At 37.3% G+C, this 14,822-nt stretch overlaps 1 protein-coding gene across 1 annotated transcript in view; it reads right to left on the bottom strand.

Annotated features, from left to right (window-relative positions):
- Positions 1–11,234: 11,234 nt before the first annotated feature.
- LOC311074895 (inhibin beta B chain) overlaps positions 11,235–14,822 on the bottom strand; it is a 13,242-nt gene continuing 9,654 nt past the window's right edge. Inside the window, exon 2 of the mRNA XM_084101847.1 lies at positions 11,235–14,268. Within this exon, the coding sequence (XP_083957973.1) occupies positions 13,493–14,268 (776 nt within the window). The 3' untranslated portion in view covers positions 11,235–13,492. The remainder of the gene's footprint in view (positions 14,269–14,822) is intronic.

Here is a 14,822-nt window from a genome sequence, read left to right as displayed (position 1 = left end):
TGTGAATGTCGGCTAATTTAGTATGAACACAAGCTGCGAGTCCATCCAGTAATGAACCCTCAGTGAAATCAGTTTACAAACAACGGCACCATTAACAGGCGGCCGGTTGAATCGGTGCCATGCGCTTTTATTCTGCACGTGCAATTACCAGGTCAGTCCACGATCAGGAACTCTGACTCGAACGAGGTTAAAAGACTGCATGGGATTTTGGCTCGAGCGTTCTGGCTCGCTACGGCGAACAATTAGTTATGCAAATATATATAAGAGATGTAGAAAGCAGGAGCTGGAAGGATGCAATCTCGTTTTGTCGGCCAGAAACCAATTAATGAGAATTTTGGTTGGACGGATAACAACAGCGCGGCTGGAAAAGGGGATGAAACACGATTGGCAGTCAAAGACTTGTTGTTGTTCCTTTTTCTCCTTCATTAGACATGTAAAATAAGACTTTAGCGTTCCATCTCTGTCATGAATCCCTCATAATCAAAGCCAGAGCTCCCGGTTGATCTCTCAGACGTCGATTCGTGAACGTGCATTTGCTTAAAAGAGCTTTTGAACGTGCCTTTTAGGAAAGCAAACGTTTAGCCACTAATTCACAAATCCCTTTAAGAGGCTGAGAGTGTTTCGTATTCCCACCACGGCTTTACTTAAACCCTCGTAATGATAGATGTTTGGCATCTTCTGCGCCGCCGCCTTCTTGACTGATGAAGTCACTCACGCTGGTAGATTAGGATATGTGTAGTCTTGAACCCAGAATAGTCATGTGGGACTGACCTACAAGCTCAATACATTCTGTACTGGAGAAGAAAGGCCCAAAAACTCACAGCTGAGATGTCTTTAGCAGTAAATCTCAATTATTTTTTTATTAGTGATGAAGTTAAGGCTTTTGCTTCTCAGATTGTTCTTCTACACTTTTGAAAAATAAAGGTTATTTATTTGCATTGATGGTTCCAGAACTTGTAACTTCCATGGAATCTTTCCAATCTACAAAAAAAGATTGATTTAATGAGCATTTAGATTTAGATTTTTAGAAAATGATGGTTCTTTAAAGAACTGTTCAATGAAAACTATTATTTGGGGAACCAAAAATGTGTTTTCTACATATAAAGGTTACAAATTTAGATTTTCACAGTAGTGAGGAAACCTTTTTAATAATCTTAAGAACGTTTTTCCACTATAAAGAACCTTTTGTGCAATGGAAACACTGTAGAAAAAAAAAGTTGCTGCCTTAAATTGAATTACAATCAAAAGTACAATCAACTTGGATGTTTAAAGTCAACCTGTGGTGAAAATCAAGCTTTTAATGTTGTTTATGTGACTATGTGGTGTTTTTAACATGCTTTAAGTCAAACCATGTGTAAATTCATAAGTCGACTCCATTGCTGAGTATTTTCTCCTTAAAACTGCAGTGAACCAAAGACAGTCTCAAAAACACGCTTTGAAATCGCTGGTGTTTCTGATGTCACAAACTACCTTGTAACCAATCAGATCAACGTGTGATCGTCAACCAGTGGATCTCTGAGCTGAGTGAGTGAGTGGAGGCGGGGCTCATTTGCATATTCATAGAACCATGCATACTAAATGAGGCAAGGGTGGTGAGTTACATTCAAGATATTTTAAGGCATGACGACATTTTTTTCAAGGAAAAAACTTTTAAATGTGTAATTTTGGTGATCAGAGATTAGTTTTAAGGGATAAAATGATTGACTACAAGGGAACTTTAAGTCATTCAATTTTAGTTACATTAAACTGACTTAAAAAACGAGTTGAATCTTGTATAACTTATAAAAGTTATAGTTATAGCAATGTAAAAACTTATGTTTGTAATATCTCATTGATCTTATATTTTTTTATATAGTGAAGGTTTTCAGCTTTTCAGTTTTCATCTTCAGCTTTTATTTAAAAAATACCTCAAAAATCTCAATTATGTCTCAAAGATTTGCCTATAGAAATCCAACATCTACAATCTGCAAATAAACTCAAATATTTATGTCACACTTTACAGTAAGGTTCCATTTATTCACATTAATTACTAGCTAACATTAACTAACAAGGGAATTACTTCTAAAGCAACTATTACGAATACATTGTTAAAATCAATCTTTTAATATTATTTAATGGACCTGCGCTAACATGAACTTACGTTAAGAAATATTAATAAATGCTTTATTGCTAATTGTTTGTTGTTATTAAATGCATTAATTATTGTTAACCTTACTGTAAAGCATTACTAAAAGCCTATTTCCCATGAAAATTCTACTAAGAGCAAATGATGCATCAAGCAAAGTTCTTTTTTGTTTCCACTTTTATGTCTCCTAATGAATTTCAAGATGGGTAAAGCCTTAATTGCACCCTAAGTCACTTTGGATGAAAGTGTCAATCATATGCATTAATGCACACTGGAAATAGATGTAATATTTAATACTTTTTTAAATGCCATATTGGAGAATGCATGTCCAGCTCTATTCAAAATACCCCAGATTCCAAACAATATTGTGTAATATTTTTTTTAGTCAGTCAAATCTGTTTGATGTTATCGTTCATTTCAGGGTCTCCTTGAATCCAAACTTGGATGTGTAAAGCAAGCCAAATATGATAATTTGGCCGTATGCGGCTGTGCTTATGGTGAGATCAGAGGCATACCACAAATGCTGCAGGGGATGAATAATTTTGGAGTAATCCTTTGTTTTTTTGACCCAATTTTTCAGGCCGTAATTTTCACCAGCGCTCTCGTCTGACATTTGATCTAGGATTTACAGCTCTTCCCAGCAGAACTGCTGCGGTTCTTGAGTTCGGCTGCTCTCGGATCGATCGGTATTGTCGTCCGCCCCAAAATAACGTGCAAGAAATTAATGCGATGTTGTTGTAGCGGATCCACAAAGCGACCACCCGTCCGAAAGACTGATCTGAACGGGTCTCTTTATCGGTGTTTAATTACCAGTGAAATCGCTGGCCTGCGTTTTCCTGCTCTTCAACTTTGAAAAGCTTTACACCATGCTTGATTTGAAACTTCTCAAATTGCTGTTGTTGTATAAATCCCCAATAAGTGTTTTATTATGACTGGTCATAATCCTCTCAATAGAACGGCATCTGCCGCAGTGTCTCTGAATCATCCTCATTATCTGTGCTGGAGGAGGTGTGTCTTCTGCAGATGTACCGTGAAATTTGTTTGCACAAAACTCAGAGTCCTAAACCTTTGGGCAGTTTCCTATGAATATTCATGAGGCGCACACAGACGTCACCCTTTTCCCGAGCCGTGCTTATTATGAATATTCAAATGATGGGAGGTGGTCGTCACTCCTAACAAGCATGCTGTCCTCATGAATATGCATGAAGGGAAGGGGCCGCTTTGTAATGCAACGGAAACCCAGCGTCTGAAACGGGCCGGGATCCTCAGGAGCAGCACCAAACCATCTGGACCTTTTGGTGGCACAATATAAAACAATATAAAACAAGAGCCTTTGTCCAGATCCCGCGAGTGACCCGTGTACCTAAACGCCGCTGGTGCGCTTGTGCGTTTAAGGAATGGTGGAAATGCCGATAAATACTCGATGGGATGGGAATGAGGGCAATGGATGTTTGTTAGAAAAAAATGCTCATTAAATTATGCTCATCAGTATCAAATGAATTTAAATTATGATTCTTATTAAAAAAAACTTTCATTATTTTTTGTTTATTTATTGTACAGTGAAACTTAATCACAAAATAGTGAAATTCTGCCAAACTGCACCTTTGATAATAAGAGACACAATAAAAAACGGTATCCTTTAGAATTATAGCATTTAGATGTTTTTTTTTTCTTTCATTTTTTTATTAAATATATTTTTAACCCTCTGGCTGTTACGGATATGGTGGCTGTAATCAAGCGCACGATGAACGAGATACTATAGGAGACTTTAATACAATACTTAAGGATTGAGAACATATCGGTGAGAACAGAAATAATGCAAGACAAGGGACTGATGGAAACAGAGGGCTTAAATGCATGAGCAAACGAGATAATAGACAAGACACACCTGAACAGAGGACTCAAATCAATTAGTAACCATAGTGACAAACAGGGAGAGAACTGAGGCCCCGATTACACATACATGGTTATTTAGAAAAACGGAGACATTTCCCTTCGTTTGTGCCCTTCGTTTACACGCAAACGGAGAATTTGTTCAGTTCACAGACTTCAGTTTTGTCTTTTTTTTTATTTTTTTATATGACACATGGCAGATTATTGCTGAAGTGAAAAAAGTTATAAAATTTTACATTTACTGTTATGAAAAATGCAACAAAAAAAATACCATTTTCAGTTTTTATATGAAATATATATTTTGCAAAATATGTTTTACTCGAAGACTGTGAGAAAATCAAAGCCATAAATCTAAACAAGTTGTGTTCCAAATTTGAGGTTGATATCTCAAAAAAACATTCGGTATGATTGTTTGTGCGCAGAACCAATTTAAGTGCGGTTTAATGTTTGATGATCGTGTTATTTTACGTGTGCGTCAGCAATCGCTTGTTTCTTCTTCTTCTTCTCCTGTGTTTTGATCTGGAGATTCTGAACTCTGTGTGTTATAGATGTGTAATAGCGCCCCCTACAGTATAACACTGAAAACACGGATTGCCGGAAAATTCCGTCAATGGCGGGGAAAGAGTTAATGTTCTTATTCCCTAAATACTTTAACACCTGCTTCACCTGCCAATGACGGATGTGCTAAAATAAGTGTTTTACCTGTAGTTGAACTGTATTCTGTAGTGTGTCTTTTAAAACTCATATTTTTGTCTCTAAGACTTAATTTCAGATGCGGATTTAGGTTTGAGCATAATGAGTCTGTTGAGTATAAAACTCGTACTGATGTTTCTCAGTGTTTCCTGGGCTGTGTTTACCCACTGCATGAGACGGTTTGTTTATGTGACGGCCCCGTCTCAGTGCCGGGGCCCCTCAGGTTATTTTCAGGAGCTGAAGACATGGCGTCTGGTGTCTCACCCGGTGTTATCAGCCTCTCGAGTCGTGTTTCTGTCCAGACGGCCCGCTATGACAGGACGGCTAACACTCGAGTCACGAGGGCTGAAGTGGCGTTCCTGAACCCTGACGCACACAGGGACACTTCTGTCCTCGCGAAGCCTTTCACTCCAGGTTCCTGCGAGTAACACGTGCTGTTTTTTAGTCGGGCATTGAAATGTTGAAGCCGTGTCCTCCCACAAACAACATAAACACTTTCTCTTTGACTGCACCACCTAACAAATGCAAATATTACTGAATTTGAGGAAAATGTGAGTGGTGTTTGGGCATGGAAAGATGTCGCCACAGTGCAAGGGAGTCGCTATGCAGTTTTTTTTTTAAAGTCTTGCATTTTAGAGACAAAAATATGCATTTTAAATGACATTTAAATGACACATGAGTAGTTTTAAGGCGAGATTCTCGCTTCATCCATAGTTTTTTCATGCACTGGTAATTTGTGAGATTTGCTTCCATATGTGTTCTTTCAGACTAGTGGAAAGTAAACATCCAAAATACACATTTAAGTGTTTATTTATTGCTTTTTATTTGTAGATTTCAATCACAACACATATCTTTAAAGGTGAAATCTCCTCTTAAGCTGCTTTACACACACCAAACTTTACAGTTTTATTCCTTTGTATATTCTGACGGTTTGTTCATATATCATTCGCCCGATTTATATAATTTATATAACATGTTATTAATTTCAACATGGTGAAAATGTGTTGTTTTTTTCTGGCTGTTGATGGTATTTTCTGATTCATGGAGTGATAAAAATTATGTTTTTGCACTTAAACTAATTTTTAAACAATATTTTTGTAAAATTTTGAGTGGGTTTTTTTTCACTTAAGTATCATGTGACTGAAGACCGATGCTGAAAAATTGTTATTTTAAATTGCAATAATATTTGACAATATTTCACTGTTTTTACTTTCTTTGATCAAATAAATGCAGCCTTGGAGAGCAACCTTTTTTTCTTTCTTTTTTTACTTTTGACTGGTAGTGTATTATATTAATATTTATTTATTTAAATAATAATATTATTTATTATTAAAATGATATATTTTTTTTAATTTTATTTTTTTATTACATAATTATGTGCATCGATTAGCCCTGGAAAACCTACTATGCATTTCTTTCTAACATATTGGTGTTTGTTTTGTATTCATACATACATTATTCATTCATTATTCCAGTTTCACGACCAGTTTGAAAGTTCCACGCGACTTTGACACGAAATGCGACATTCATATCAGAGATAATAGAAAGGCGCTTTAGTTTTAAATGTTCGTTCGAATATTACTCGCAATTCTGATGCGTACCGTAATAAACACACCCATTACTGTTTCCAAACAGGTTTCCCAAACACTTTCCCCGCCTGCAATTGTTTGTAAATGCATCGTTCTGCTGTAACTGACACCATCGGTTGAGCCGGCGTGCCATATACAATATGTACGGCATAAAACACAAAATCTTCAAAGTTTCTCCGTGTCTCTCAGTGGCGTTTCAGAATAAACAGGAAGAGATGACATATGGATCGGCGTGGGGCCCTGCCAGCGGTTATGACAATGAGGGGCCCTGGTTTCGCCTCTATATGAAATCCACCTGTTCAGTTTGATAGTATCCCAACACTAAAGTGACAAGACTTGAATAGGACCCGAATCCCTCTTCTATGGGATTAAGCGGAATGATATGCCAAGTCCATCTTTTGTGTTCCTTCATAAAACCGCTGTCACTTCCAAAAGAAATCTGTCTTTATTCTTTCCCTCGGGATAATGCGACAAGCTGCTGAAACGCACCTGATATCGACACACAATGAACAGAGAGACGCAAAGAGCTTGTCTTTGTTGGCCAATATTTGTTTATTGTGGGCCGAGATGTTCGTCTCATCTTGACCCCGAAAGGCAATATCTTGGTTTCGTGCGAATGCATTTTCAAGTGTGTTTTATATAACATGTCAGAATATGATATGACCACAGGCTAAACTGAAATGTTACCAAGTACCATCTGTAATTGCTCTTCTTTTAGGACGAGCCGAGGGTTTTGTGTACTTCCCCCTTGACATCATGAGAAAGGATGGAACTGATTTTGGTTCTGTGGGAAAACATGTGTTTGTGGGGCGGCACGTCAGAAGTGCTTTGACCATCTACATGTCGAGTGATAGATGATGGTACGGGGCCCACGAGTGCTGTGTTTGTTGTAAGAGGAGCGTCAGAATGACAAGCCATTCGTTCTTCACCGCGGGTGGAAAGAGATGGAAGTGATCTTGAGTTTATACTGGATTTACTCGGAGGGGGACGTGTGTGTTTGAACAAACGGGTCGTTTGCATTGTCACATCCAAACCCTAGATGCATTGTTCATCCCAATACGAACATTCTGTCATCGTTTAGAAAGTCTGTCATCGTTTACTCTCGCTCACGTAGTATAAACCATTTTGCAATTTCAATGCAATTACAGTAGATGCTGATTTTAGGTAAAAGAAGAAAAAAAAGGACAAAAAAAAACCCATTAAATTAGTGCAGACAACTTGTGTACGTTATTGCAACTCATGATATGATGGATTTGTAATTTAAATAAAATATAAATATTAAATGAACTTACACTTGCATTGGCAACTGACTGAAATAAGTGTGTTGAAGTTCTGAAATGACTGAAACTTAAAAAACTTTAAAATCAAGCTATGCAAAATTTGGAGAATGGTGAATTTACATTAAAATTAACATAAAATGAAAACTGAGAATATAAAAATAAAAGCTCATTCATAGCATCAATAAATACGGTAACACTTTACAATAAGGTTTCATTAGTTAACATTAGTTAACATGAATGAACAATACTTCTATTTATTAATCTCAGCTAATGTTAATTTCAAAATTTACTAGTACATATATAAAAAAAAAAGTTAAAGTCCAGCTTTTAATGTTGTTTATGTGTCTATGTGGTGTTTTTAATATGCTTTAAGACAAACCATGTGTAAATTCATAAGTCGACTCCATTGCTGAGTATTTCCTCCTTAAAACTGCAGTGAACCAAAGACAGTCTCAAAAACACGCTTTGAAATCGCTGGTGTTTCTGATGTCACAAACTACCTTGTAACCAATCAGATCAACGTGTGATCGTCAACCAGTGGATCTCTGAGCTGAGTGAGTGAGTGGAGGCGGGGCTCATTTGCATATTCATAGAACCGCGCATACTAAATGAGGCAAGGGTGTCGAGTTACATTCAAGATATTTTAAGGCATAAAGTATTTTTTTTTCAAGGAATATGTAATTTTGGTGATCAAAGATTAGTTTTAAGAGATAAAATTATAGACTATGACTACAGGGGGGGCTTTAAGTCATAATATGTTCAATTAAATTTAGATAAGATGTAATTGATTCAGCATTCTCATGCAATGTGCTGCAAATGAGATTTAAGAGATCATCAGTAAATAGCTAAAATGTTTATTTTCCTCATGCATCTTTCATATGACTTGCCAATTAGCATAAGTAGTTATGATGCTTTTATAGTGTTTTTGTGTGTGTGTGTGAGTGTGTTTTGGAGTTTGTCAGACTGTGGTCTGTATAATTTTGATTTGACGTTCTGTCTAACACCTGATTCTGTGTTTTCCAGAAGACATAAATCATACAGGTTTTAGGTGAGTAAATGATGACAGAAACTAGTCTTGAACCCCTGAGACGGATTCAGGCCTTTTTCAGTATTAGTGTCTCCTGGATGCGGTGGGTAAAAATATCTGCGATCAACATATTTTGATTACTGAAGTGGAACATTCCAGAAATTCCCTTCCGCAAACTCACAAGGATAAAACATTTCTGGAGTGTTTTACAGAACACAGTCGCCCAACGACAAACAAACTGTGTTCGGCTGCCGAGACACTAGAGACATTTATTAGCAGCATCAGTTCATTGAGCTTCGGTTCATTGATTGTTTTACAGTCACTCGTTACATCGAGATGATTTGTACGTCTGACTGGTTTATGAATTTCAGTCCAGATCACTCACCATATTTGGTATCGTCTATGAGTTTTGTGTTTTGCTCTCACATGATCTTTTCCACACTGTTTCTCTTTGTGTTTGAGCCGAGAGGCGAGAACTGAAGCTTCAAGCCTGTAAAATAATGTTTGGAGGGAAACGTGTGTGTTTTCACGTCACATTTGAGTCTCTGTGTTGTATTGTACGAGTGCTGGAACAGGACTGTCAAACTCTGTCCACGTCATTCGGTGTTTTTGTGCTTTTGCAGCTCAGATATTATGATGAAGTGTTTGTGCATGAGACTTGTGTCAGATTTTTCAGGCAGTTCATTTCATGTAAAATTATGTGGATGTATGAGTGTGTATAATTATATACACACTCATATAAGTATCTATGAGTGTGTATCTATAGACTTATTGTCTCTTCTGCTCAGCAAGGCTGCATTTACTTTATCAAAAATACAGTAAAAACTGTGAAATATTATTATAGTTTAAATCATCTGTTCTCTATGTGAATATATAGTAAAATGTAATTTATTCCTGTGATCAAAGCTGAATTTTCAGCATCATTACTCCAGTCTTCAGTGTCACATGATCCTTCAGAAATCACTCTAATATGAGGATTTGATGCTCAAGAAACATTTATGATTATCAGTGTTGAAAACTGTTGCATATTTCTGCGGATTCAAAAGTTTGGAGTTAGAATTGTTTTTACATAAATTAGTAAGGACACATTAAATTGATCAGTAAAGACATTTATAATGACCATTATTAATAATTGAGAACCAGTAATTGATAATAATTCAGCAGCAAATCATCATATTAGAATGATTTCTGAAAGATCATGTGACACTAAAGACATGAAAAATGCAGTTTGCATCACAGGTATAAATTACATTTTAAAATATATTCATATAGAAAATAGGTATATAAAATTGTAATAATATTTCACTGTTTTTGCAGTATTTTTAATCAAATAAATGCAGAAGAGACTTTTATTCAAAAACATAAAAAAATGTACCAACCCCAAACTTTTGACCAGTAGTGTATATAATCATGCACACTCGTACTGTACATATAATTCCGTGTTTTGTTCTTTTTATTATTATTATTATTATAATAGTGTCAGATTCAGGCTTTCTCAGCTCTGATCTGATGTCTACACATGCATCTCTCTCTGGTTTCTCACAGTGATTAACAGCATAATTCCCAGATTGAGAGGCTGTGTGTGTTTTTCCAAAACATGTCATTTGGCTGACAAACACACACATTCTCCCGCGACAGACACACTAATGTGCACATAATTGCAGTGTTGACGGATCTGGGATGTTCTGAGCTTTAAAATGACATGGTCAGTGGCGTTTAGTTTAGGCGCGAGTTGAAAATCTGTCACAACATGACAGTTTATCATTTACTTTCTAATGGTTGTTCATAAAGGACAAAAAACAAGAAAGACAGCTTGAGTCCATATGACTTGTGCACTATGTTTCTAGTCTTCTCCTTTGTCCCTCTCAACACATGATGTCAATAGTACAGTTGGGACGTCAATGATATCAAACATTGGTTCTCGTGTGTCTCATATCAAACGGTGCAAGATTTTAGAGTTGTAGCTGACTGAAAGATTTTCAGATCATTTTACAGCTTGAGAAGACTGTCTCTTCTGCTCACAAAGGCTGCATTTATTTGATCAAAAATACAGTAAAAAATGTGAAATATTATTACCATTTAAAATAGATTTTTTCTAAGTGAATATATTGTAAAATGTAATTTATTCCTGTGATCAAAGCTGAATTTTCAGCATCATTACTCCAGTCTTCAGTGTCACATGATCCTTCAGAAATCATTCTAATATGATGATTTGATGCTCAATTATTATTTGGTTCTCAATTATTAATAATAATGATTATCAGTGTTAAAAGAGTTGTGCTGCTTAATATTTTTTGTGAGTATATTTTTGTACATTTTCTTTGACGAATAGAAAGTTCAAAGAACAAACCATGCAAAATACACACTGCAGATTCATATTTAGGGTTAAAGGTTTGTGCAACTAGTCATAATGAGGCTTGCTTTAGCAAACACAGTATATTTCTTAAAATCCGAACACAAAAGTTCATGCATTCCCAGGGAATCGAAACCATGACCTCAGTTCAGCAACACCAAAGTAATGCATTCGATTCCCAGGGAATGCATGAGCTGATAAAGTGTATCGCTGTGGATAAAAGTGTCCGCAACATATGCATGAATGTAAATGTAACACAAGGCAGTCAGTCTTGATGCAGAATAAGAAATTTATTTCATAATAGTTACAAAGAACAAAATATTTAAAAGCATTTTTATCTTACATAAGCTGTACAGAGATGGCATGTATTTGACTCTAAATGATTCCGGAATAGATGCTAGAAGTATTAAATAGAAAACTGAAAAAAAAGACAATTAAAATTGATGGAAAAATATGAAATATTCCATTTATCTACTGTACAAAAAACAACTTGGAAATGGAATCCATTCTATTGTACCCTGATACATCGTTTAGGCCTCTTGCGCATTTAAAAAGTATCTTACAAAAGAATCCGATGGCCTCGTCGTCTCACAACAGCTAAAGTCTTGGCCTCTTTGGTTCCATAATTCGGTATAATACATTTGAACAGCATTTAATTGCTTCTATAAAAATAACTTTCTTTTTTCAATGGCAGGTTTTTTTTCTTCTTCTTTACTAATAATGCAACTTCAGTGCAAACATTGTAACAACCATCCGCTCAGAGAAGGAAGCGAAAGTTTACATTTCAAGTATTGAAAACAGTTCATAACAAGTAGCTATAGTGTGGGTCATCCGGTGTAGGTCACTACTATACATTGCATAGCTTGTGCGGCACTTATTTCAGAAGAATTGTGAACCACTTGGTACCTTCGAAGGCGAAGTGCTTTATATTGTGCATTTACAATATATACTTTTTTTTTTGCAAGTGCTATGCTGCACCATGAGATCGCTTGATTCACTGGTGTTTTAGAAGCGTGTTTTTCAAGGGCGCCGTTAGTTTGCACACGCCGTTCAGCGCGTCTTCGGCTTGTTGCATGAATAATCAGGTTCCCGAGACACAAAAAGACACATGCCTCATGACTTGTGAATAGACCTCATGTCTGTCGAGAAACCCCGAACGTTTTGTTGCAGATGTTCGCGACGGACGCTCTGGAATGGATTGGTTGTCACTCATTGTGGGAAGTGCTGACGTTGTTTTGAGAAGATGGTCAGTGCTTTTCGATTCAGTTCTGGGCAGGTACATGGATATAAATGTCTTTCAGATCACCTCTTTCAGTTTGTTCCATTATTACAAGAGAGCTAAAGACGTTCCCAACGCTTTGATGTGAAAGCTGAGAGAATCGTACAAACCTGTAGACAGGAACTAAATCACTCGATGGTTAAAGAACATACATAAATATATGTACAAAGATGCGTGGAAGAGTTGGGGTGTGTGTTTGAATGAGGATGTGTGAGCATGGATAAAGACGCGGTCACATGTATTGTTGCTCTGCGTAATTTCGAGATTTTGCTCTTGACAGTTGACCGTTTTTGCACATGATATTAGACCGCACCTTAAAGGATTAGTCCACTTCAGAACTAAAACTTCCTGATAATTTACTCACCCCCACGTCATCCAAGATGTTCATGTCTTTCTTTCTTTGGTCGAAAAGAAACTAAGATTTTTGAGGAAAACATTCCAGGATTTTTCTCCATATAGTGACTTCAATGGAGTCCAACGGTTTGAAGGTTCAAATGTGAGTTTCAGTGCAGCTTCAAAGTCTCGACACGATCCAGCCGAGGAATAAGGGTCTTATCTAGACAAACCATCCGCCATTTTATAAAAAAAACACAATTTAACCACAAATGCTGGTCTGTGCTGTGATGCGCCACACATTGCATAATCACGTTGAAAGGTCACGCGTGACGAAGGCGGAAGTATAGATCTAGTGTTTACAAAGCCAAACGCCATTTACAAAAATAAATAAATAAATAAATAAATAAAAGGTAAAACAACGATGTCGGGCGATTTTGAAGTTGAATGAGAAAACGAGAGTTTTTTGCCCTACACTGCATTTTCCGCCTACGTTACACAACATGATTACGTAATGCGTGAAGTCGTGGACGTGCAAGACGAGCATTTGTGGTTAAAAAGTATATAAATGTTTAATTTTAATAGGAAATGGCCGATGGTTTGGCTAGATAAGACTCTTATTCATCATCTGGCATCGTGTCGAGCCTTTAAAGCTGCATTAAAACTGCAATTTGGACCTTCAAACCGTTGGACCCCATTGAAGTCCACTATATGGAGAAAAATCCTGAAATGTTTTCCTCAAAAACCTTCATTTCTTTTCGACTGAAGAAAGAAAGACATGAATCTTGGATGATATGGGGGTGAGTAAATTATCAGGAAATTATCATTATCATTTAATTCTGAAGTGAACTACTCATTTAAGTCATAAATATTATGTTCTCACTATATTTTTAGAATATTTTCAGGTCCGTGTTTTGTTCTCAAGCGCAGCCGCACTCCTCGACGATCATGTTGGGAACGTCCCGTTTCACGATGTTGTATTCGTCGTCGAAGTACAGCATGGACATGGTGCTCAGTTTGGTCGGGATGCAGCAGGAGTTCATGGATCCTGGACTCATTCCCCGCATGCGGTATTGGTTCACCACAGCGGTGTGGAAGGACGAAGCCGATCCGGGAACCCCGGCCATGTACGCGGGACAATTCCCTTCGCAATAATTCCCAAAGTAGCCAGACGGGGCGATGATCCAATCGTTCCAGCCGATGAGGCGGAAATCGATGTAAAACTGTTGTCGGCAACACAAGCTACTGCTCCCGTCACATTCTAGGCCTCGTTTTCGGATGCGATGTTTGTTGTCCGAAGCTCTCGCTTGAACAACCAGGAAGGGGCGGTGAGACTCGTCGTTTGTGTTCACCAAAATAGGCACGACTCCCATCTTGTCGCATCCCTCACACCGAACGTCCAGGTTTTGCCGGCGATCGCCCTTGGAGAAAACCATCTGCACGGCGTCCGTCAACGGAAAAGTGTGCCAGCCGCTGCGTTTAAGATCCACGCGCTTCTCCACCAAGTTCCACTTGCTCCCGACACCCGGCTCCTGCGAGTAAACCTTGACCGTGATCTTCCTCCGAGAGCCCTTCTCCAAAACATTAGGCAGGAGTTTGAAGTATAACCACAGGTTCGCCTGGGACACGTGCAGGTTCTGGTTGCCCTCGTTGGAGATCACGAAAAACAGGCTGGTTTTGGAGGTCAGAGACTCGTCTGTGGGATCAAGAGAGGAGAAAACATGATCAGCTCAGTGCATTTCATCAACTGTTAGTGCTCTTCGGTCATTTTTGACTGAAACTGTTTACATTTTTTTTTTTTTATTCATCAGAGTGGTACGAAACTTGGTAAAGTTTTGGCACTTGCTGTGTGAAGACAAAAAAAAAATCATGGACATGATTCAAACAGGTTAAATGGTCCTGAAAAAAATAGTCACACCGCTCCTCGCGGTCAAAAACAAGCGCATTGGAAATGAATGGGAGACGAATTTCATCTAGTGGACACTTTTGGTACTGCGGCCAAACAAAGTCTGACTGAAAGCTTATTTTTTGAGATATCAAGCTCAAATTTTGAACACAACTTGTTTAGATAATATGGCTTTGATTTTCTCACAGTTTTAGAGTAAAGCATGTTTTTGAAAATGTATATTTCATATAAAATTTTAAAATAGTATTAATATGAATATAATACTATAATACTTTCAATGAAGTATTTACATTTTTCATAACAATAAACGTAACACTTAAAACACTTGCATGCATTTTTGTCCT

The sequence above is a fragment of the Abramis brama genome (assembly GCF_963993115.1).
Source record: "Abramis brama genome assembly, chromosome: 23".
NCBI classification, from domain to species: domain Eukaryota; kingdom Metazoa; phylum Chordata; class Actinopteri; order Cypriniformes; family Leuciscidae; genus Abramis; species Abramis brama.
Note: the sequence above shows the minus strand (reverse complement) of the source record. Positions and strands in the feature narration are given on the sequence as shown.